Source organism: Microchirus variegatus (genome assembly GCF_963457635.1).
Source record: "Microchirus variegatus genome assembly, chromosome: 21".
Lineage (NCBI taxonomy): Eukaryota > Metazoa > Chordata > Actinopteri > Pleuronectiformes > Soleidae > Microchirus > Microchirus variegatus.
The window spans coordinates 7,087,157-7,113,254 of NC_139822.1; the positions used below are offsets into that span (position 1 = coordinate 7,087,157).

Below are 26,098 nucleotides of genomic sequence, written 5' to 3' on the forward strand. Positions count from 1 at the left end.
TGTATGTACTGTTTCTCCGCAACTCCTTAACCTTGTTTGAATAATACATTCTTATTCTGTACCAATTGTTAAACACTATCGTTGAATGTGATTATAAGACAACGGGAGGTGGAGCATATGTTTTATTACTTTGTCATCCTGGTAATCAACAAAAGTGACTGTTGTGATATAAACTAAACTAAAATCACAAGCAAGGACCACACCATTAAATGATAGCACAAACAAAAGATTTGTTTATTTTAAATTGAGGATGGATGAGAGTTACATAGGCACGATCAGTCCATTCAGAATTTCAGATAATCACCATATCATGAGTTACTGTGTGAGGAAAAATGTATAAATAAATGCAGGATTTTTCTGAGCAAAATTATATATGCATTATAAGCTAACAGTTATGTGGTTTGGATGGATCAAGAGAAGCCACTGAGGAGCTTCAGTGACTGTTCTTGTAGTGGTTATTTGTGATTACACCTGGAGTGATATACCTATAGTTACAGTGGAATATAAGAACAAGCATGTTTAGAAAAACAGTGTGAGAAGTGGAGTGATAGTGTGTTAACAGACAGGTAAGATTTGTGGACAAAGATTCAACATATACTATATACTTGCAGTCTGGTATTGCAACACAAAATCAAGTCCAGTTGAACCTGCTTGTGATTAACGTGTGCAACCTTATCTCTAAAAAAAAAAAGATTCAACTGAATTCTCAATTATGTCTCATAAGGAAACTTCTGAAAATATTTGCATGTCTACAGACATGATGCTGTTTTTATCAGTGTTGGGGAACACACTTTTTAAAAAGTAGTAATCCGTTAACTTTGTTACCCCGTTTGGGAAGTAACGTTTAACTTACTTTTATGTACTTTCATTTTGCTTAAATTTGGGCAGAACTCCATATCTGTTCCTAAATGTGTAAGCCTACACAATATGTGTGGGATTATACCTAATCAGGGGTAGTCTTTCAAAACATTTATGTTGAAAGTCTGTTTCTTCTGGGGGTGAGCACAAAACCTCCCAGGATGAGCAGCCTCTCTTCCGGTACACTGGATGCTGTGGCAGTATTTCAAGGAATCAGATTTAGTCAAAAATCCAGCACATAAAACAATGACTCACAAGCGATATATGTGTTTTCACACTCACAGATATTAACTATCGTGCACGGATTTCAATCCCTTGAGCTCAACAGGAGCTGCTCTTGCTTGCGGAAGAGGCAGCTTTTCTGTTTGAGGGGTTATTTCTGCACTCTCGCAGTGGCACATTATACACTCGGCAACTTCCTTGCTGTGGAGGCTACTGTGAGACTGAACGCCTGTGAGTGCAGCACCCGTTGCTTGTTGAGCACAGTAACTGCAGAGTGATACATTACTTTTACTTGAGAGTCTCCAAACAACCGCTAGATTTGTCGCTAGTCACTTTTGACAAAACAGTCGCTAGGAGGAGTTGGAAATTTGCCATATTTAGATACAAAGTCGCCAAGTTGTTCAACACTGTACCAGCCTCTGTCCTGGTATCATGTGGAATGAGAGCTCATGACTAGAAGGTAGTGTCGCTGTCAAATCTGTCCCTGGGAAAAGTAACGTTGCACCGAATTGAAAAAGGAACTACTTTCATTACCAAATTTTCTGTAGCGGTTATGCTACATTTTATCAGAAAAGTATTTAACTTGTTGAGTCACCTTTGGCTGAAATTAGGACATGGGAGTGATTATATTCTTTTGTGGTTGGGTGTATGGCATAAAAAGCATCTAGTTTTGGTGAGGAAAAGAAAAAGTCTTTCCCAAATGAAGTTGTCTGCTACTTGGTGGACACAATAAAAACAAAAAAAAATAATGAAAACAATTACAACGTAAAATTCTATGTCACTATTGTGATTTGTGACTTATGAAACATAATTGAGAATGCAGTTGAGTTGTTGGAAGACCATTTTTGGGAAACAAGGGTCATGCTGTACATGCACATGTCGATGCTCTGATGATTGTGGTCCAGACAGAGTATTCAGAAATAACAATGTCATAAACAGTTTCGAAAAGATGGATTTAACAGAAAGGGTAGAATTTTTATAGACACCTAAGAGCAATCTGAACACTCACTTTCAAAGTAAGCTATACTAAGGACTAAATACAGTATACCGTTTACAAAGCTGTGTAAAAAAACATTCCTGTATCAGGGCAGGAAATAGAAAATGAAGGGAGAGGAGCACACTATACAAAAAAAAAAACAACATGAAAAACAAACACCTAAAACACATTACACACACACACACTAAACAGGTGCTGATAACTGAGTTGTGTAGGGGGCTTTGTTTGTCTGTTTGCGGCTTTTGCAGCAGAGCACCGTCACAGTGACAATGATGATGACAATTGTCAGCACGAAGAACACTGCACCGGCCCACGCGCCAGCACTCAGCTCTGCGGGAATAATCAGAGTTACACAATCACTTCACAGCTTTTTACTATATTACTATTTACTACCACATTTCCTGAAACTAGGCTCCTGTTAGACAAACTTGTGTATATGAGTTTTGGCAAACTTTTTTAACTCTTTCTCCAAAAGAGCATATATTGTAATCGAAACATTGTGTTTATGACAAATAGTTTGTATTTGTATAGCACTTTATATTACAGAGGCAGGAATTGAACCCACAGCCTTAGAGGTAAAAGACAACTCGCTCTACCATTGAGCTACCTTTGCCCATATTAATATTAATCTATGTATTAAGTGATTGTTTTTTTATACTTTTCTCTAATTTCCAAATACTTACTTTAGACTTCCCTTATAGGCTTAAATCAATCACATCTCCCTATTCATTGTTGATATTGTTGTTATGTTTTTAGGAGGATATACACGTACAATATGCTCTTCTACCAATCCCCAGAACCCACGATTACCTCCCCTTTTATTTTTGCTGTGACATAGCATGTACCAGTTATATTACATTCCAAATATTATATATATATATATATATATTATGTCTTTGCCCTGTGTGTAGTGTTATCTTGTGTTGTGTTGTGTTGTGTACCTTGCAGGACATTATGGTGTACTTGATTACACAGCTGTTTACTCCAAGCTCCGTGCTGGGTGCTTTTAGGTCTGGAGGAAATGAAAGCTGCAACCATGAAGCAGTAACTCTCTCCTGCATCCAGCTGTGACACCTCTGCCACACTCGAGTCAGACACGATGTCTCTCTATCACACGAGAATGGAAAATATCACACCTTTTATCACAAATATTTCAAAATAAAATACAATATTTTCACCCAATAGTCAGTCAGTCGTTCTTGGTAACACTAATGGTTCCAGTAAGAACCATTTTGATCTAGACAACCCTTTAAAACCCCTTTCCTGAACAAAGGGTTTTAAAAGGGTTCTTGGTAACACTAAGGGTTGGTTCTACCTGGAACCAAAAAGGACCGTATGTAGCCCGCGGGCCGTAAAACGCCCAGGTCTGCTGTGGGTATTAAATGAGAATCCGAATATCCTACCTTGCCTGTGCTTCCAGACTTGTAGTAGCTGATCTTGTACTTGAGGTCATTTTTGAGGACGTCTCTGATGGTGAGCTGCTTCCCATAGTCATGGATGCCGGTGAGAGGATCTGTGATGTTGACAATCACTGTGCGCTCATCTTTAGGTTCCACAGTGAATTTCACAGCGCTGATGTTGCCTGAGGAAAGCAGAAATATTGATTTGTCTTGCGGAAGGGTGTGAATGGGTCACTGGAACTGTGTGTTCATAAATGATCACAGCATCCTTATCTATCATTTATCTTCTATTTTAGATTATTGCTCATTCTGAACCTGCAAAAAAGTTATTTAAAAGCATTTTGAACCTCCTCCTGCAGTTGTTTTAGGATCACAGCTTCAATGGCAGATGACCTAAGGCAATATCTCCATCTCTAAATCTCTTACTTGGTCTTCCAGTCAGTGAGCAGATGGTGTAGACATGTTGTGCAAGTGCTCCCGTGAACACTTAATGTTTTCACCCATTCAGCCCTCCAACTTCCACATAAAAAATTTTTTCCCTTTCCCTTTATTGTTTTATTTATTTTTGTTTCATCTGATCAAACCCTGCTATCCCTATCACTACACTGCTTGAAGACCATTGCACGGTGTTAGCCGTCGAGTTCAAAATCATTAATTCAGCCAGCTCGACTCGAAACTTGACCAAACGCGGCCTCGCAGTGGAAGACCACAAATTGCCACATCTCCTAAAAGACTACCTTTGTTCCACTTGTGATGGATGAAGAGTAAGAACTGGGCTGAAAAAAAAGTAACCACTCATTGAGGACAAGACTCCTGGACAGTGTGACCAAGTGTGAGGAATAGGGAAGCAGCTATGGTGGACAGTGAGAGGGAAAAACCCAGCTTGAGTCAAACGATGAGGAAGCCAGGTTTGAGTACATAAGCGGTTTCAAGCACAATAAGCACTTGATAGAGGCTGAGGATACAGGTATGGAAAGATGTAATTGAACCATCCACAATCATGTGTCTGATCGACAAATGCCCAAACCTCTCAACCTGACACATGCCATATTGCCAAGTCTGAAGAGCTAAGTGTGGCAACAGTTAACATCCAAACGCGAGACAAGGTAACACAAAGACAAGGAGACACAACCAAACCAGACTTCCCATGCACCCTCTCATGTCTTTCCCAATTGCAAAAGTGAACACCTAACCAATCTCATAGGGAGGAGTGCTCTCACCCATTGTAACATAAATGGTTTAACTGTTGCTGCTATTTTAGTAATACTTACCTGACACACGCTGGAACAGCACTTACAATATGCTGCAAAGACTGTTTGAGCAAAGAGAGCCAGTGGGTGCAGCTTTGGCAAGTCTCACAACAGACATCTCACCTATGTCATCAGAGGAATATGGCATAACGTCCGAGTGTCTGATTGTCCTCGGACCATTTAATGACGCAACCACCGAGCCAGACAAAAAGGGTGTCTGGCTCAAAGGTCATACCTTTGCTTGCTACTGTGGATCATTGCCTCACTGACGAAATGGAAAAACCACCATCCACTGGGTCTTCTTTGGCTGAGAAGCTGAGGATGCTCTTGAGAAGCTAGATAGGATCCAAACCATGAGCATTATGTGCCTTGCGACACTACTGGACCCAAGGTTTAGAAAAATAGGGTTTCTCAGCCCTGCAAGAGGCAGGTGAAGCAGAAAAAAAGACTGAAGGCAGAATGTGCTTCCATAATGAGGGCCACCACCACCACCTCCTCTTCCTCCTCACCACCACCACCACCACAGCCGTCAACATCACAAATTGTTGAGTCTGTTTCCCAAGGTATTATTGTGATTCCATTTGAGTTGCATTTATATGAACTGTTAAACTCACAAACATCGAACATGATGGAGCCAAATATTGGAAGGCAGGAGGACCCCCTTCAATACTATGAGAGAGAAATATGTCTATCCCCATTTATAGAAGGTAGCAGTGGCATTCTTGTGTACGCCTGCTTCATCTGTGCCCTGTGAGCGGTTATGATTTTCATAATTTCCAAATAATAATTTTTCATACTGCCAGTATATATATACACAGTATACTGCCATCACTACAATATACATGTTTGCATACTTAGTTATTTTGCTGACAGTTTTATTCACAGGCTTTCAGCAAAATGCCACACACTTCAAATTCATGCCGACTGATACTTTTGCGTCCAGTAGATGGCCTACTAGAGCAAATGATGCTTCAAGAAGCTTTGCACTGGAGGGAACCAATTGGATGAAAGGCTTCAATTGCTTCATGAAGCTTCATCTGCCCATCACAGATGAAGACGGGAAAATAAAGTTTGGCTATATACAAAAAAAGTGCTTGGTGACAAAGCTTTGGTGACCATTTCATTTTGATTTCGCACTGCACATGCTCCATAGTATTTAGAGTGCCATATATCAGAATTTTGGTCGAGCCAGAACACATTGACCAATAAATCGACCAGTCGACTTGGACTTTACAGCCCGGGTCACCACGTCTCCTGCATCCTCCAGCCACTGCTGTGTAGTCCCTACAATATTACTAAAGTGTTAGGACTACAGAACAAGAATACATAGATGTCCACCAGGACTTTAGACTGGCTCTGGTCAAAGGTATGCAAGCCCAGTCAGTTGCTATTAGTTTATTGCGCGTGTTTAGTAATTTATGTCCCCACCAAATCAAATCAAACCTACTCCAGCGGAAGTCCACCAACCACAACAACTTTACGTAATTTCAGAGAGATGAGAGAATAGTCTGTTACACCAACATCGAAGCGTGGAAATAACAAAAAAACTAGTGCTGTCAAAAGATTCAAATATTTAATCGCGATTAATTGAATTAATGTCATAGTTAACTCGAGATTAATCGCAATCAATCGCACATAGGCTTGCTTTGTGTAAATGTTATTTGCATATTTTGGCAAATACTGTAGTGTAGGGCTGAACAATAATTGAAAATGTATCTAAATTGCAATACAGCTTACTGCAATTTCAAGACACAATATTTATAATATAATATTTGTTCAAGCCAAAGTATAATTGTATAATTATTATTACACATCTTATTCTACAAACTGAACCACCCTGGCAGACAAACTAATCTATGTTACAGGTTAAACCTAATGTGTGTAACTTATGTGTGTGTGAGGAGCTGTGCATGTGTGTTGAGTGCATATGTGCTGTAGGAGTTATGAGTCGTTCGCGTACTGTGACGTCAGTGAAGCAGGAAGTGATGTGTTCCGTTTGTTTACATTAGCGAGCCGCAGGTGAATATCACCGTCACTCTGCATGTTTTGAGTTATTCCTCTTGTGATAGCCGCACAATAATAACAGAGGCTGTGTTATAGGCATAGTTCTGTGAATAAAGAGCCATTCTTCAACGCAGACGAAGTCCCGTGGTTTAATGTATTGTTGCTGTAACAAGCTAATCCGAGCTAATGGAGCTAGCAGAGAAGCATACATCGCTTGCCATCCAATCAAAACGGAACGTTTACTCTTTACTTACCGACCAAAGAGTAGTCGGTAAGTAAAGACCGACTACTCCAGTCTAGCTAGATCCGGTGTGTTGTTGTAGTTGTTCTAACATTACTAGTTGAGAAAACAGCTTGTGAAAAAAAACTTTTGCTTGACCAAAAAGAGCGTTAATTGCGTGAAAAAATTGACGCCGTGAAAAATGGGTTCACGTTTAACGCGTTTAACTGACAGCACAAAAAAAAATGTATGTGTGGTGTTGCATCATATTTCACGTGAGTGAAAACTTAGTGCAACTTGCATGAAGGCGCAGGAATGATGCACAGGTTATGAGGGAAAGAGCACAGTCAGGTAATCATTTCAATTATATATATATCATAATTGTATTATATTAACATATCTTCAAGGAGTGCATATATTCAAATGGCCACATTATCTTCAAATATTTCCAGATTTCCATGCATTAGAAAAAAGCTTAGAAACCACACTTTCAGAACTCAAAATGTGTTTTTGTGTGTGTGTGTGTGTGTGTGTGTGTGTGTGTGCGCGCTCATGCGTGTGCAATACCTACTGTCCTTGTAGGGGTTGAACTTTGGGGAGTACGTGTGAGTTAACTCCTCCGGGTCGTGGTTATAGTCCATGGCAACGTGTTCTGTTTGAATGTCAGCACAGTATGTCCTGTTGAAAAAAACACAATGGTTTGCATATGTGTGATACCTAATTCATTCATGCACATGACAAGAGTAAACACTGACATTTGTTACATTTGTATAATTATTTGACTAATATCAGCTTCAGACGTTACTGCTTGAAGTTTCCAAAGGCTTTTATTGTGTAGAGATCACAGGAAACGAGGCTACAAGTCCAGCAAAGTATCAGAAATAAGGAAGGTCAAGTCAAGTTTATTTATAAAGCACATTTAAAAACAACCTCAGTTGAACCAAAGTGCTGCACAGTTATTAAAATACAATATAAGCACACACAATATAACAATACATAAAAACAATAAAGGAATAATAAGAGCTCAATTTAAAAAATAAAAAAGTAATTAGAATAAAAACAAATAAAAAAAGTAAAAAAATAAAATAAAATAAATAAAGTAGGAAGGACTGATATATATATATTTAAAAATACATAACACCAGTCCAAGTCCTGCAACTAATGTTGGATGACACCAATATTGATATTTTCTAGTCATATCTTAATGTTGTATATCAAAACTCAAACACAAATATGATGCTGATGACAGAGATATAGAAACCTGGAAGAAATGTAAGTCCTGCTTTATTTAATTTGAAATCATACGGTATTTAAAATATATTTTTCCTACCTGTCGAACGGCCTGAAGTAGTTTGTCACGTCGCATTCCGTCTCTGACACTTGGCTGCAGTCATCACATTCAAGCCAGTCACCTTCTTCACTGAGAAGTCACATGACAAAATACTTTGGTCATTTGATTATATTTTCACAAACAGGCATTAAAAAAAAAAAAAAAAATCCGATCGGTGTTGAGTCTGCGTACAGGTGGGAGGTGGTATTGCCTGCAACAAAAACTGCAATTACTTGACAACTTTTATGACAGAGGCTTGAAATTAGTTTAATGTTGAGCTGAGCTACCTGTGGTGTGAACTGAACTACCTTCAAATTTTGTTTGTGGGCGGCCTTAGGAAGCTGTCTGCTGATTGGCTACTGAGTTTTGGAGTGACAGCTCAATGGACCGGAAGAGAGACCGTCTTTGGCGGCTGGATAACCTGCCTTCAACAGCTGACTGACAGAAATTCACTAAACCAAAATAGCTTTAACGTCAGCTCCATGGGAAGAAATCAACAGTGTTTAACTGGTTCATTGAGTTGATTTCTTCGCCCAGCGAAGCAAGTCAGGCACACACGGACTGAACCGATCAGTCAATATAGATACGGTTCTTATGTTTAAAACACATAAACAGTGGCAGTCCATTGAGCTGTCACGCCAAAACTCAGTAGCCAATCAGCAGACAGCTTCCTAAGGTCAACCGGAAACAACTCTCTCTCTTTCTTAAGATGGTGTAAATAGACATGTCTATTGGTTTATTATTCTTGTCTTTCTACTTTAGTTGAGATTATTTTACACTTTGCACTACATTTTTGTTCTTGCACTACTATTTTATTTTTATTTTTATTTTTTAGTTCTATTTATATTCCACTGTCATGCATTTCTATTCTCTTCTTTAACTGCTGCGGTTCCTTGTCATATTGCGGCAGACAAATGTGGCCGACCATTTTCGCATCCATTTGTGTATCCTTCACAGGTGTGAGGCTAACCTAGAAGTGTTTTTTTTTTGTGTAAACCTTTATTATAACAACACAAGAGTTGTAGTTGTAAACCAAGTCAATTGCAAAAAAAAGAATAAAATAAAATAAACTCCAAAATAATAACAATAAAAAATGAGATAGAATTAGAATTTGAAAAGCTTCAAAATTATATCTAAAAAGCAACAATAATAGTATTAAAATGAAATGAAAACACAATGGGCAGATATAAATTAAGAATTAAGTTCATAGGGTAAAGGTTGCCACAAAATTAAGCACCAAAAACTTTTTTTAAGGAAGTTCCTTAACTTTTTTATCCATTTTAGATTATGGAGACCTGATGTATATGAATGCTTCCGCTCAATATCTGAGTAAGATTGACACTGTTTATTATGCTTCTCTGAGGTTTATAACTAACTGTAAAGCCCTGACCCATCATTGTGAATTGTATAACCCTGGAAATTAACGGAACTGATTTCTTTGAATTCTTTTATATCCAGACTGAGAGCACTTGAGACGACATCTTTTACTTGTAACTGTTTTTCATAATTGTTGTTTGTATAATTGTAACGTTGTAACTTTTGCTGCCTCTTGGCCAGGACTCCCTCGAAAAAGAGGTTTTTAATCTAAATGGGACTTTCCTGGTAAAATAAAGGTTAAATAAGATAAATAAATAAACTTCCATGTGTGTGTGCGTGCATGCGTGTGTGTGTTTGTAGTCACCTAGAGTACAGCACAGAGAATTTGTAGTCAGGACTTGCTTTGGTAGTCCACATGAGGATGGTTTTAAAGTCCAATGAAAACCAGCGAAGATTCTCTGCTTTTGGAACAAAGTTCTTCTCTGTGGATGAAACGGTCAGATGATATTCAACCTTCTAGTGTTAGCTTGTCAGTAAGGAATGTACAAATCCCATTTCCAGAATAGTTGAGGCAAATCCCCTAAAAGTCTAATAAAAAACTAAAAATCTGTAATTTGTGGAATCACTTGAACCTTTATTTCACTGATCAAATTACAAACCAAACATTTACAAATACATAACGAAAAAGAATGTGATCCTTGCAACAAACACACTTAGCGATGGCGATATGAAGCTTCTTGAAGACTTCCATCCCAATGGTTCACAAAAAGGTTCATTTCTCCAGGCTTCATGTGCACAGGAAACCACCTACTGGCCAAGTGTGGCCACATAATGTGCGATGCATTGAATTTTTGTGTCTGTTACATCTGTTGGGAATGACTATGAATCTATGAATGCATCTCACACACACACACACACTCACGCACGCACTCACAGGATCAGCTTCATCTTCAATGTCCTGTGATACGTTTCAGAGCTTAATATTGCAGCGTCTCCACCTGACCACCTAAGTTTTTAGCAAATTCTCAAGGCAAGCTCGAGAGTTTGCGCTGTGGTCCCACAAAGTTTCACGGCAAGTACATGCATGATGCAGTACTTGTTTTGTGAAGTCAATCATGTTATAACTTAGTAAATGTTTATCTGGTGTGGGAAATATCTTTAGGTTATTAACATAACTCTGGTTCTCTGAGTAATATGAGTGAGATGTCTCACTATGGCAGGGGTCTGCAACCTGCGGCTCTAGAGCCTCATGTGGCTCTTCAGCCCCTCGGTAGTGGCTCCTTCTCGCTTTGAAGAAAAAACACTTTCCATGTTTTTCACACTTTTTTGTCAAGTTAAAGGCGTAAATAATAGTGTTTTGGATATTTTGTCCATCACATCCAATTGGAAAACCTCCCCTGAAAGCCATTAAAGTAATGCATACATGAAGAAATTCACATTTGGAGGCCTGTCCATGCTTAGATCCATATACTTAGGCCAGGCATATTTTCTCATACATAAACTACATAAAATTGTACATAAAATTTCATCTCAGTCATTTTTCTACACTTTAGAGGTTTGGTATCAACGTGCGACAAACTGTAGTTCTTTGAATATAGTACATGTGTAAAAACAACAACTTTACATGTTATTTTATCTTCATTTTAAGGATGAAATAGGTTTTTTGCGGCTCCAGAATAATTTTATTTGGGTGGAGAGGGGACAAAAAGGGCTCTTTTCATTACAAAGGTTGCAGACCCCTGCACTATTGGATGCACGCCCCTGCTGCAGCCCTCAGAAGCATTCATCTCATAACACCAATCCTGATTGGCTGGTGAACGTGTCCGTCTGCCACAGGTAGTCCCACCTACCATAAATACTGTGTGCGGACGGGACCACGTCGTTCAAGATAAGCACCTCTTCTCACTCGCCCAAGCAAGAAGGGTAGTCTGATGAGACATCTCACTCGTATTACTCAGAGAACCGGGGTTATGTTAATGACCTAAAGTTCTCTTTCATAATATCTTGTGAGATGTCTCAAGATGGGATGTCGTACCGTCCCACAGGGAGAGTCCTCTACTCTGCTCTACGAGGACAGAAAAACAACGTCCAGCATATAGAAACGAACAAAAGTGGGAGGCGAGGACCAACTCGCCGCAGCACAACAGAAACCCCCCTGACTACAAGGCCCAGGATGCGGCCAAGCCCCAAGTGTTTGTAAGGTACTTTGATGAGACTGTATAATATATGGTGGAGCTATCTGGAGGAAAAGGGAGAGAACTCCTCCATGCATGCAGTAAAGACATGATTTACTCAACACCGAGGACTCAGTGTGAGATCACCTTGCAAAATTAAAAAACAGCTAAAATACAGTAACATAGTGATGCAATTAATAATAATAATTGCGTCAACAATCTGAATAGCAGGCAAACAACGACTGAAGACATAACAAACCAGCAAATGTGATCATCAGAATATCTCACCACCTAAACTCAAATTCTTTACCAACATCAGCGACGGCAGGATTATACTTATACTTACTATACAGTACTCACCAGACCAAAGCATCTTGTGCGTTTTCACTCAGAACCGTGAATAACACCAAAAGCAGCCACACTTCTCTGCCGGTTTTTACCAAAAGTGATTTTATTGCCTAAACCAGGGGTCTGCAACCTTTGGAATGAAAAGAGCCCTTTTTGTCCCCTCTCCACCCAAATAAAATTATTCTGGAGCCGCAAAAAACCTATTTCATCCTTAAAATGAAGATAAAATAACATGTAAAGTTGTTGTTTTTACACATGTACTATATTCAAAGAACTACAGTTTGTCGCACGTTGATACCAAACCTCTAAAGTGTAGAAAAATGACTTTGAGATGAAATTTTATGTCCAATTTTATGTAGTTTATGAATGAGAAAATATGCCTGGCCTAAGTATATGGATCTAAGCATGGACAGGCCTCCAAATGTGAATTTCTTCATGTATGCATTACTTTAATGGCTTTCAGGGGAGGTTTTCCAATTGGATGTGATGGACAAAATATCCAAAACACTATTATTTACGCCTTTAACTTGACAAAAAAGTGTGAAAAACATGAAAAGTTTTTTTTCTTCAAAGCGAGAAAGGAGCCACTACCGAGGGGCTGAAGAGCCACATGAGGCTCTAGAGCCGCAGGTTGCAGACCCCTGGCCTAAACCAAACCAAAGCACAACATCAACCAGGTGGAATTCTGATGGTCTGCGCTGATGCGATACCGGCTAATAAAGTAAGTATGTACTTACTAATCGAGTTGACAGATTTTAGTTGAGGTAAAAATGCTGCCCTGCATTTTTTTAATAAAATATGTTAAAAGGGTAAGGATAATTAAAGCATTAAATTAATTCCATCAATTAAAAAGTAATTGAGTCCCACCACTATATAACATATATACAAATATTAAAATTTGTTTTGAATTTTTAGAAAATTTTCTGGAAATGGGTTTTGTATATTGTGGTACATCTCTATCTGGTTTAACAGTCTAAGGCACAGTTTGTCAAACAAACAAGCAACATTCTGAAAATCATTTCACTAGCTTCAGTTCTTGCTAAATAGTAAAAACATATTTTTGATTGCTTCATTGGTTCATAACGTATATTGCAAACAGAATACAAAAATAGTTATAGCAGTATACTGTCAGAAAACAGACAACCGTTAACAATTGGCTGGCTTCAAATTAAATTAGCTTTCTGGGGGAAGAACAATCTAAACATAGTATAGAGTATAATGATATAACGCATATGACATGTTTCCACTGGCTCAATTCGACTCTCCTCGACTCGGCATGGCAGGGTTATTTTGTGTTTCCACTAGCATAGTATCTGGTACCTGGTTCCAAGCCAGCTGAGGAGATACTATGCATTACGTCGCCAGACTGCCGGCCACTGATTGGTCAGTGTGCCTGACTTTGCTCTTTACGGTACCATGTAAGTCACTAGCCATTCGTTTGCACGTAGCGTGTAAAAAATAAGTCACAGCAGTTTCATGCAGCCATGCAGTGTTGACTATTTTGTAGTGGAAAACCAACCTAAACCATGCTGTGCCGAGGCGAGGAAAGCTGGAACCATATGTGGAAAAGGAGCTATAAACACAGGCAACAGTATTTATAAGAGGGGGCCACCTCAACTAATGGTCGTTTGCTCTGGACAGGCAACATGAGTTTTCTTTTAAAATCTACTATAAACTAAGCACAAACAATCTACCTCACTTATTAAACCATTCTGTTCAGTTGTTTAGCTTATTTGTTCAGTTTTGTTATCTTTTTATCTGTACATATGGAGAGTAAGGGAAAACTGCTGTCAAATTCCTTGAATGTGAACACAAAATCGATCTATCTTAGAATGTCAGAATGTTGTAGTTTTACCTGCAGTAGTGATAATCCAAGCATTCAGACAGATTTCCAGATAAAGCACAGTTCTCAGAGATGCCATGTTCATTGAACACCAAATGCTATTTTTTTTCCCTTCCTTGATCAAAATATAGGACTCCAGGAAAAGTGAATCTGTCGACTGTTGTGTTGTGCGTGCTGTAGTCCGTGAATCAGTAGTTCCTCCAGTGTCAAGTTGCTCAGTGTTGGGGAGCAGGGGGAACGTTCAGGGTTTCGCCTGTTTTGCCTGCTGATCCCTCCCACATGCCTCCCTGCTGATGGGGTGTTGTATAACTGTGTGTTTAGTTTGAATTTCTCCCGAATAATTAAATGAATGCCTACAGGTTGGCATAACACAACTCTTTGTTGGACAGTGTTGCTCTGTGACTGGATAGTACGCACTCCCACAGTAACATAAATGACTCATGAATTACTAGTTACACCCACCCTGACAAGCACCAAGTGGTATATTCCTCCTTGAATGAGGGATAGTCTCAGTAACCATATACAGTGCAACATTGGAGTTTTCTCTGGAGCTGACTGTGTTGTGACTGTGCACACTCTCAAACAGATGTAGACTAAGGTGATGTGAACGCAAATGTTTGCTGCTTTATTTAAACATCAGCCTTTTCTGACTGGAAAGCAAAACTGCTCACACTCCCACACCCCAAGTCCATAGAGAAAAAAATGCCTTTTAAGCTTTTAAAGTACATGCTAATCTATTGCTGCTTTGTTTGTAAAGTTTATGTCACTTAGGTAAATCCTAAGGATTCCAAATACCAAAAGTCACAATATGAAACAATTGCCCATTAGTGGCGGCAGCAGAGCATCAACAAGTGCTGTAATGTAGAATTGCATTTTTTTTTTCTCACTACAGCTACACATACATCCTGTCAATACATGCAACCACACTTCAAAAAATAAAAAGGGATAGAGTTAACTTGCAAGATTAATGCAAGATTTAATCACTGTAGGAATGGTTTTCAAGAAACATTTCTAATTATGACAGAGGTTCTTTGTTTTGATAAGTAGAACTTTCTTAAAGCGGACCTAGACCGGAAGTTCCAATTAACGCTGTTTTTTTGGTGTGTATCTGCGACATTAACTCGTTTATGAAGCCCTGAAGGTTTCGAAACAAACAGTTCAGCCACTGCTGAGAACGCTTTGATGTATTGCAATCTCAGGCTCAGCGAGATCTCTGAAAAAAACCTGTTCTGGTTACGTAAACAGCGGTTCTCCTGAACAGCGGATCCTCGTGCTCCGAGCACTAGTCCGGGCACATCAGGTTGCGTACATTGTACCGCAGGAGAAGAATAACGTCTGTTGTGGAGGTGAACTGCGGCGGGGAGTCGTGACGAAGCTATTTTTAAACATTGTTAAAACAATGTTTTGTTAACGAGTAGCAGTGCTACTCAGAGGTGGGAGCTGCGCTTCTGAGAGCTGGTGTGCTGATTACGTCACTTCCAGGTACTGGCCAATCACAAGACAGTTGGGAAGGCTCTACACTGGCTGGCCAATCACAACACAGTCTGTCTTCTGGGGGTGGGATTTCAGTCTGAAACAGCGCGACCGACGAGAGCTTCAGTGAGGAGAGATTTCTATCGGCTCATTTACAGCAACTCGGAGGTTTTTTAAATTTTGGTCAGTTTTATCTCAGTTCTTCCTTATTTTAAGGTACATTACAGTCTGAACGTGACTATATGTTCAAGCTAGTTCTAATTCTAGCTATTTGCTTTCCCCATTGGCAGACCATTTTTTCTGAAAGTAAGAACATTTAAATCAATTTAAGAATATTTTATTTATTTCTAGTACTGCCAAGTAATGTGTGTGTAAGTTCATAATCCACTTGAAGACGAACAAAATGTGTTAACATAACATTCAACTCCTTCAAACGTTGTTGCTCTAAGTGAACAAACTGAACATTTAATGTTACCTTCTCTCTGCATTCTCTTTTATCCCCATGGGATAGGGGAGCTTGGAATCAAGCCAAGGAATGTGAGGCCGAAGAACAGCGAAATACTGCAGCTGAAGCAGAGTGTGTTTGGGACTCTTGTGGGAATTGATGAAGCTTGTTATTTCATCTGTTTAGGGCATTTGGGTGAGTCAGAGAGCTGCAGTAAACATACGGTGACCTAATTATTCACATACTATAATTTAAGAAATGTGTGGGAACGCTGCAGCAACGTGTCATTTATGGGAAACAGCTTTGCAAATGGAAACCATCTGACTGAAACATGACTCTTCAACACACACAGACAGACAATGTGTGAGACATTGTGTATTCATCACTCACTCTGTGTCCAAACATGACATTCATTTACATCCTGTCTGTAAACTGTTTGACTTAAGGTATTGTTCAGGTTATTTGAAGTGGGGTTGGATGAGGTACTGACAAATACAGTACGAACCTGGGAAACCTGACACTCACTGTCACTGCCATGGGTGATGGCGGGAACAGAGGGAACATCACATTTTAGCCTGTATAGCAACAATAGATTAGCGGGTAAGGTAACGTGACTGTTATGATTTGTTATTTATTCTCTACGCACTGGTCAAAAATTCCTCAGCTCCACTCTAATCACATAACCTGGTATGACTCACAGTGAGTGGCCTACATAAAACTAACTTAAAGGGATATTTCACCTTTGAAAAGATGAATGTATATTAAAACTGGCTCATCTATGTAGTAGACGATGAGATACGATATGATATACCTTTATTGTCCCACAATGGGGAAATTCCTTGTTACAGCAGCAAAGGGATAGTCACACAAAAGAAAGTCAACAAATAATGCACATAATGTTTGCACGGAAGGAATAGCAACAACAGGTGCACGTGGAGCATAGAATTGTGTGGTGTGTGTTAGCATTCTGGGACTGAAGTCTCGGCCTCTATGGGTGAGTCTAAAAAGTGCAGAACTAGTGTTGTAGTTTCAAGCCTTGAACTGTTTGCCCTACTGGGAGTGAAAATGGAAAACAGATATTTTACAACTCAGTGGAAAACTGAGGGAGGAAATCACAAAAAAATAGGACTGCTCTTCTAGCAATACAAAGCCACATGCAAATTGGTTGAAGCATCCCTTTAAAGAAATACAGCAGTGCTGCAAAACTCCCTAACCTTCTCGACACAAATTACTGATTACTTTGAGTATTGTTGTTGCTGAGAGAACACAGCTGTTTTTGATACTTAAAACAAAGAACACACACAAAAGAATAAACACTCTCGCGGACAAAACCCACAAACACACGGGGGGAACATGCAAACTCCTTGCAGAAAAGCCCTTGTTTGAAGTTGTTCCAAACGGGGCACGAACCCAGGAGTTCTTGCTGCAAAGGCAAGAGTGCTAACCACTACTACTAGGGTAACTGAGCCTACAGCTGTATCAATTTGATCTGTTTGATTTGTAACTGTCATACAGAATAAATAACCAAATGTAACCAAATATATAGTAAACTAAAGGAAACTTTACTCCGTAACATATTTCTAAATAACTTTCTGTATTTATTACTTATTCAAGTTACAAATATGATGCATTATAGATGTAACCCAGTCCGCGATGGTGTTTCTTGACAAACTAACAGTTTTATAAGTCTGTATCTGGTCAGGTCAGATCTGCTCTCACACCTTCAGCATGCACTGCTTCAAAAACACACCCTCAGAAAAAGACTTTGAAGCACGGGTGATTTCTTCAGCCACAATAAAGCTAGAGCTTTCACTGCCTCGTCGTTTTTTTGGTTGCGGCTTTTGTGAACACATTCTGCTGTGATCACAGTCTCAATCTCAATTTTGCGTGATACATATACAATGATACACTGCGATCCAGTGGCGGGATGCCGTCACTTTGCGGGTAATGCAGTCGGCATGCATTATCGGAAATGTAGTTTTTGGTCAATGCACGTCTTAAAGCAGCATAGACCTATTTAAACACAGATTTTTAAGACCAATAAATCACTCGCAGGCCACATAAAATGACATGGCGGGCCACATCTGGCCCCCGGGCCTTGAGTTTGACACATGCTTTAGATGATGTAATGTGCAGTTGTAATTGTAGCTCACCCTCATGAAGTAACCTGTAACTTCACCATACATTGACCAGTGTGCTCAAAACTTTGGGAGTGGGGTACAATCTCATTGTTGCAGATGACATGGCACGGGCGCATGAATGTGAGGAGCCTGTATCGCTGTGCAGCGAGTTTAAGGAGGGAACCAAACAAAGTGATGTAATATTGCTGAAGTTAAAGAGCTAAAAGGGCTCAGTGAGATCTGCCACATTTATAGTCAAATTAAATTGAACAAAATTACACTGCATGTGATGGAACTCATCCATGCTGCTACAGCTGCTTCCAAATGTCTCTATGTTATAGTTTTTCTTTTATTTTGATTAAAGAGCTATTTATTTTAAACTGACCCTGAGAGAGTACCCTATAAAAAAAGTTCTGTGCTGTTTTCCACTAAGTGTTCTCCTGTGGGATTAGAATGGTGCTCAAGACCCTCCCTGTTACATTAGGTAAAATACATTCCTCAGGCAGCAAATCTGGAGACACTCAGATTGTAAATAAATGGACTGATAAAATATTTGTACAGAATGCCCTCCCACATTTTAAACTGCAATGCCAGTTGAAGTGCTGAATGGAAATCTAATACCTGACTCAGTCTCATTTTGGAATCCTTTATTTAAAAAGCACATTACATGTAATAACAGTTTTAAGTACTTTGATCACTAAAATATGTGTTTTTCTAGTTATGGTATGTAGGTTAATGTGACTGAGGAGGCAGACCTGGTGTACATATATATACAGATCGTTTAGAAACGGAATATGAAAGATGTGTACATGCATGTCTCCAGAAAAGCTGGGAATTGCTCTACTCCCTCTCTCCCTCTCTCTCTCTTTCACACACACACACGCACAAACGCACACACACACACAAACACAAACACACACACATGCACAAACAAACAAATCATCGGCTCCATTCTCTTATGTCCTTTTCTGCTTGTTATTATTTTAAACCTTGTAACCTTACAAACTGTATCTGTGAGTGTTTGTAGAAGAGAGGATGAGAGAGTAATAATAAGAAACATGAGCTGTCATGACTGCATCAGATAAACATGACCCCAGTCCAGCCCAAGCCAACATTCTCACGGAAATGGCACCGCTTCCAACTGTGCTTGTTCTTCAAGTGCACAGGCAGAAAGACAGAGTTGTTTGGTAGCTTCTTCTTCCCTGACCCTCTTTTTGGAATCCCTACTTGGAAATGACATGCCCAAACTAAATAGAGTAAATCTCTGCAGTTACAATCTCTATGTGGATTATCTTGGTATCAAAATAAAGATAACACTCCAGAAGTAGATGAAGTAGCTTCCGTCCAGGAACAAGATGGCCCTACGTAAAAATGCAACAGCGGATGCGGGAGGCCGGCTACGATCGTACAGTCGAGCAAGTAAAGAGGTGCCCTGCCAGATTTCCGGGCGGTAAAGACGACGCGACAGCGGCGTCCCGACAGCGGGAAATTTCGCCGCTTGATGGATTACAACAGGACATGTTTTAATATATTGTATGAAGCTGTTGTTGTCTTTACTAAAATCAAAACCAATCAAAGAGCAAAAGGCATAGCTCCAACCCTGAAATAAACAAATATATATGAAATCAGATGCAGGTCAGGTGATTGATTTGGCCATTGCATAACATTCCACTTATTTGCCTTAAAAAACTCTTTGGTTGCTTTTGCAGTTTGCTTTGGGTCATTGTGAAGCATTTGGCTGAATATGAGCAGATAATATTGCTGGAAACACTTCAGAATTCATCCTGCTGCTTTTGTCAGCAGTTACATCAACAATAAATACAAGGGAACCAGTTCCATTACATGCCCACACCATGACACTACCACCACCATGCTTCACTGATGAAGTGGTATGTTGTGGATCATGAGCAGTTCCTTTCCTTCTCCACACTCTTCTCTTCCCATCACTGTGGTACAAGTTGATCTTGGTCTCATCTGTCCAGAGGATGTTCTTCCAGAATTGTCACGGTTTTTTAATTGTAGTTTGGCAAATTCTAAGCTTGTCTTCCTGTTTTTGAGGCTCACCAGTGGTTTTACATCTTGTAGTGAGCCATCTGTATTCACTCTGGTGAAGTCTTCTTTTGATTGTTGACTTTGAAACACATAGACCTCGCCTCCAGAGGCCCGTTGCACAAAACTAGGATACGGGATTAAGCCGGGCTATGTTGCTTATCCTGGCTTAATTTGTGTAATCTGTGATCCGGTTCCTCAAAAGCAGGATAGGGGAAAGCAGGATATGTTATGACATAAGTTACCATAGAGATGTATCCTGTGGCGTTAGCCTGGTCTGGAGCAGGCTAAATTCCAGGATTTATTAAATCTCATCCCTCATCTCAGCCAGCAGTCACCACAAATGGAAACCAATAGTTATTCCACTGCCCACTACACTATGTTTTCACATTCAACTATACCCACAGTCATTATCTAAACATTTGGAATCATTGATTACGATGATTAATTTATTAATTACATTTTTAAATTGTATATTTATACACACAATAGAAAAATAAAAACACAACAAAGAGTAACATGTTGCTTTATTGAATAATGATGAATCAAAGCAAGTAAATCAGCTCATTTCAAAACTGAACTTTGTCTCTATGAGACAGAAAGCACAAATTCAAAGCATAATACAACATAAGAATAAATTAACATTCAAAGGTCTGTATATAATACAGAGCCCACATGTCTGCACATTGAAATGAATTCAGGACAAACCAATACACACATGAAAAGACAAATGAATGGATGCCTCCCAGCAGCTTGTATGCATACAGTATACAACACAAACATCATAAGAGGCCAAATATTCATGCATATTGTTGGTGCCAGTAGTGATTTATGTCTGTTTTTCTGAAGTAATGGTGTTGGTCTACGCTCCACAGTAGGGGGCGACGTAGATTAAGGAGCTCACGGCTGTAGTGTTCATCAGGGTGAATTTATTTAAGACACAGGTGCATGGGATTGATTGATTACTAGGGTGGTGGGAAGATGACACGGTTTTTACAGCTAAGACGCCACAATAGAATTATTCTTCATCTCATATTACAACGAAACATTGAATAATATAATAATAAATGGGAACGTTACCCAAAGAGACTATACATATTGCATATTGACTGAACTAGATGGCAGGATTGTCCCAGTCCATGTGTGATGGCACTCTGGAAGCCCTCTCCTTCCTCCGGCAGGACACATTATGAAGGACAGCACAGATACTTTTGTAGGGAATCCTGTAGGTAAAATCATGTATGCTTGTGCATTAAGTATTAGTCAGGGCACTTGTGAAATGGGCTACAACACTCAAATGCATCTGCTTTGTCCAGTGTAGTTGTGATGTCCACATCAAGTACAATGACCTACTTTCTCTGAAGACGCTGGTGATCGTCTACACCTGCACGGCTCCGCCTCACCTGCTGCTGATCGGCAATCAGAAGGTCTCTTAAGCGGAGCCGCCCCGTTCACCAGCGTCAGATCATTTTTTCCACCTCAGTCGGTAAAGTCATGCTCCGGCTTTCTCTCGTTGCCATCGTTGTCTCCTTGGAATCCTCACTGGCATTCTCTGCTCCAGGTCACCGCGTCTCCTGCACCTCTGAGAACCACTGGTTGTCGTCAGTCCTCCCTATTCTCCTGGGAATTTCCTTAGTCAACTCCTCTACAGCCAGTGAGTTTGTTCCGTGTTGGAACTCGGCCCGTCTCCTTGCCACGCTAACCCAGGCACAGCTGCATCGACGTTACTTCCCTGTTTCTCCCCCCTTCACTTCCTGTTGTAGCGAAGTCGCTTTAAGTTCTCTCTTTTGTACATAAATATTATTATTTTTATATACTTACCCACAAGATTGAGGAATGTATTCTTTGAGTTTCAACCACAATGGAGAAGTTTAATCTACACACACGCACGCGTGCACACACAAAGTGTATTTACTTACTTATACTTGATATCAGGGTTCTATAATATCCCCATGCATGACCAGGATAAGAAGTATACAGCCTTCACTACGCCAGTAGGTCTCCATGAGTTCAACCGACTACCCCAAGGCCTGTGCAACAGCCTGGCAAGTTTCATGCGCCTCATGATGAGCGTCTTTGGAGACCAAAACTTCTTGACCCTGTTATGCTACCTCGACGATGTTTTAGTTTTTGCTCCAAATGAAGAGGAAGCCCTCAAAAGACTTGAAATAGTCTTTAAGCGGTTGAGAGGACATGGGCTTAAGTTGGCTCTGAAGAAGTGCCATTTTCTCCGGCGAAGCGTCAAGTTCTTGGGCCACATCATCAATGAGAATGGGGTTGCCACTGATCCCGAAAAGATACAAGTCATCACAGACATGAGTGAAGCAGACTTGATGATGGAGGATGGAGTCACACCGTCTGCAAAAAAGATCAAGTCTTTCCTTGGTATGGTAATGTATTACCAGAGGTTCATACAAAACTGTTCCAGTATAGCAAAACCCCTGTTCTCCCTGACTGCTGCTGCATCAGGGAAGGCCAATGCAAAACAGGCTTCTTACTTCAAAAGGCTCAGCCCAGGTGAATGGACCCAAGGACAGAGCAACGCCTTCAACCAGCTTAAGGCTGCTCTGCTCAACATAGGACTCTTTACTTGGCAAGGCAGAGGTTTTTCTGGATTGACATGGAACGAGATGTCCGTGAATATGTTAAGTTATGCAAGCGCTGTGTGGTGATCAAAACACCAGAACCTGAAGGGAGGGCGCCTCTCGAGAGCGTCAAAACAACGAGCCCGCTAGAGATGGTCTGCATTGACTTTTGGTCAGCTGAAATCCCGAATGGGAATACAGTGGATGTCCTGGTCGTCACTGACCATGTGGTGATCAGTCAGCAAAGCAGGTTGCTCGTCAACTCTGGGACCGATACTTCTGCGTCTATGGCTTCCCAGAGAGAATTCACTCCGACCAAGGAGCCAACTTTGAGAGCCAGTTGATCCGAGAGTTGTTGCTGATCTCTGGTGTAAAGAAGTCGAGGACAACGGCAAATCATCCCATGGGAAACGGTGTAGCTGAACGCTTCAATCGGACATTGGGAAGCATGATCAGAGCTCTCCCTCCAAGAGCCAAGCAAAAATGGTCCCAAATGTTGCAGACGTTGACTTTCGCCTACAACTGCACTGCCCATGAGTCAACAGGCTATTCCCCGTTCTATCTCATGTACGGGAGAATCCCCAGACTCCCAGTTGACGTAATGTTCCATAATGTGGAGAGGGACTGTGACATTGTTGACTATGATAGATATGTCCTCAAACTGAGGGAGGAGCTAAAAGAGGCATTATCTTCTGCTCAGGCCAACGCTGTCACCAGTCAGCGGCATCAGACTGAACTGTACGACAAAAGGACCAAAGGTACTGACATTGTTGAGGGGGACCAGGTGTTCTTGTCGAACAGATGTGAAAGGGGACGCAAGAGATTGTCGGACAAATGGGAGTCTGTCCCATATGGTGTGATCTCAAGAGATCCGAGCTGTCATACAAGGAACATACAAGGAACACGAGCAGTGGTGATGAAAAGGTTGTGCATCGCAACCGCCTCTTGTGCGCAACTTTCTTCCACTTGAGTTGGAGAATGAAGAGGATGTTGAATCATCATTCGCTGAATCATCTGAATCAAGCCATGATGAGACACAAAATCGGATTTCGGATGTGGTGATGGGAGATGTCGCAGAAGACCGAACAACCAGTTGGGTTCTGGACAGTGTTTCTGCCAATTCACCATCAGAATGTCTGGATGCTGATGAGGGGCTTGAAGACGCTGATTTGGGTGAAATTGCTAGCCAGAGGCCAAGAAGTGTATCAAGTGTGGTTGATGAGACAGGTCATGGCAACGACCCCTCAAGTACAGCGATCAATGTTGTCTCCCGTTTAAGAACCAGGGTGGGCCGGTTGGTAAAGCCTGTAGATAGACTCATTCAGAACATGACCCAGAAGAAAATACCTGTCTGAGTTATGAGTTATGAACCTCTGTAACCCATCAAATACTATAAGACAGTTGTTTAATCCAATGTTGGGGTTGAACATGCATTACAGTAGCAGTGATAAATATTAGGTACTCCTTGTCTTGTGAAATGTATATTTTTTTGTTATTACCTTTTGGAAGTGATGTGTAAGGTGGTGTAAAAGGCACCCCTGTTTGCAAGTGTACCCAGAAGGGTTGCGCAGCCCTTCTAGGCCATTTTCTCAGTGATATGAGTCACTAGTAAGTTGCATAGCGTGAGTGTATTGGAGTACTCTGCTCAGTCTTGAAGTATTTTGGTGAAGTTCAGAGGGTAGTATGTAGCCGAGATTCATTTTATTTTATTGTATTTTATTTTGGCCATCTATTTCACATAATGCTCTATTGTGAACTACCCCAAAATTGTTTTTATTGTAAATAGGTTCCACATGATTTTGTACATGCCATACCTTTTTTGTTTCCGTGGGGAGTAATTTGGCGTCGCAAAACTGAAAAAAGACACAACGCAGAAACGCATTGGTTACATGTATATATGTATATCGCTTACAGGTATATATGTAATATCATAATAATTAGCAGATAATAACTTTTATAAGATGGGTGTTATTGTTATGCCACAGCAAATATGTGAGCACTGAAGATTGCTTCAGATAATATTGTACTTCATCCAACAGTTGTGCAATAAACCCTCAGCATTCCTCCCTGTCAAATTCCACAGATTTTCATGTTAAAACAGGTCAAATGTATTTTTCTCCATTGTCGTTAAAACGCAAAGAAAACATTCCTCAATCTTGTGAGATTAGATTCCAGAAAAGGTAACACAATGAGCGTGTATTGTCAGTAAAAGCAGCATATGATAGTTTGCCTGCATTTGCTGCTCTCTGGTGGCCACTGATTTTAATGCTGTTATATGGTCACAATTCGACACCCTCCCAAAATAATGACCGGATACAGTTTTTTCAGAAAACACAAAAAACGTTGGGGTTGATATTGATTATAATAACACAAGTATTGAATATATTATATGTATCAATAATTACACTCAAAAAGGTAATGACAATAGATGATTATTTACACATGTAGCCTTGTGGTTTCACTTCTGCTATGTGATTGGACTTGTTAGCATTTTAAGCTAGTGATCTTTATGCTAACGTGTTAGCAGACTTCATCGTCACAAAAACAACAAACAGATGGATTATTCAGTGGCTGAAAGAGAGCAGGACAGACACAGTAGTTGTCTGAGAGGATGGCACGACGTCAGCACTGCTCTATCTCCTTATGGGGTGAGTTTTAATTAACATCGTTAATCTACTTAACGTTAGTGTTCAGTCACATACAGGGACGATTTTTTTCTTTTTAATAATCCACACACAGCTTTGTGTATGAAGTATTGACTGTGATGCTAATGATTTAGCAACTAGCTGAGAGTTAGCACATCATCAGCTCATTCAGTAACAGACTGATCCACCCACACTTGCACCACAGAGCCACTTCAATGTACAGTGGTATGCAAAAGTTTGGGCACCTCTATAAATGTTCATGATTTTCCTTTATAAATCATTGGTCCTCAGGATAAGAAATTTCAGTTAAATATATCATATTGGAGAAAAACACAGTGATATTTGAGAAGTGAAATAAAGTTTATATGATTTACAGAAAGTGTGCAAGAATTATATAAACAAAATTAGGCATGTGCATAAGTTTAGAAACATTTTGTGCATCCTCCTTTTGCAGAAATAACAGCCTCTAAACGCTTCCTATAGCTTCCAATTAGAGTCTGAGTCACCCGTTCCTCTTGACACCCGTAATCAACCCGACCACTCCAGGCGAACGCCGCTACAATCAGGCCCACATCAGAACACGAAACATCGTGGAGCGCACATTCAGCGAGCTAAAAAGCCGGTTCCACTGTTTGGATCGGACTGGAGGAGCACTTCTCTACAGCCCACAAAAGGTGGCCCAGATCACAGTTGTCTGCTGCATATTGCATAACATTGCAAAACACCACAGGATGGAGCATGATGCCGTGGATGTGGAGGAGGAGTGTTACCATCGGCCACATGCGGGACAACCTATTGCTGTGGGATTGCAGGCACGG

At 40.2% G+C, this 26,098-nt stretch overlaps 1 protein-coding gene across 1 annotated transcript; it reads right to left on the bottom strand.

Moving 5' to 3' along the window:
* Nucleotides 1–278: 278 nt before the first annotated feature.
* Nucleotides 279–14,151, bottom strand: LOC310942475 (tissue factor-like). The gene is made up of 7 exons (XM_083907864.1): nucleotides 13,976–14,151; nucleotides 9,963–10,080; nucleotides 8,282–8,371; nucleotides 7,523–7,629; nucleotides 3,481–3,659; nucleotides 3,019–3,184; nucleotides 279–2,407 (listed from the first exon to the last, which is right to left on the bottom strand). The coding sequence occupies exons 1-7, from the start codon at nucleotides 14,046–14,048 to the stop codon at nucleotides 2,262–2,264; spliced, it is 879 nt and encodes a 292-aa protein (XP_083763990.1). The 5' UTR covers nucleotides 14,049–14,151; the 3' UTR covers nucleotides 279–2,261.
* Nucleotides 14,152–26,098: the final 11,947 nt, after the last annotated feature.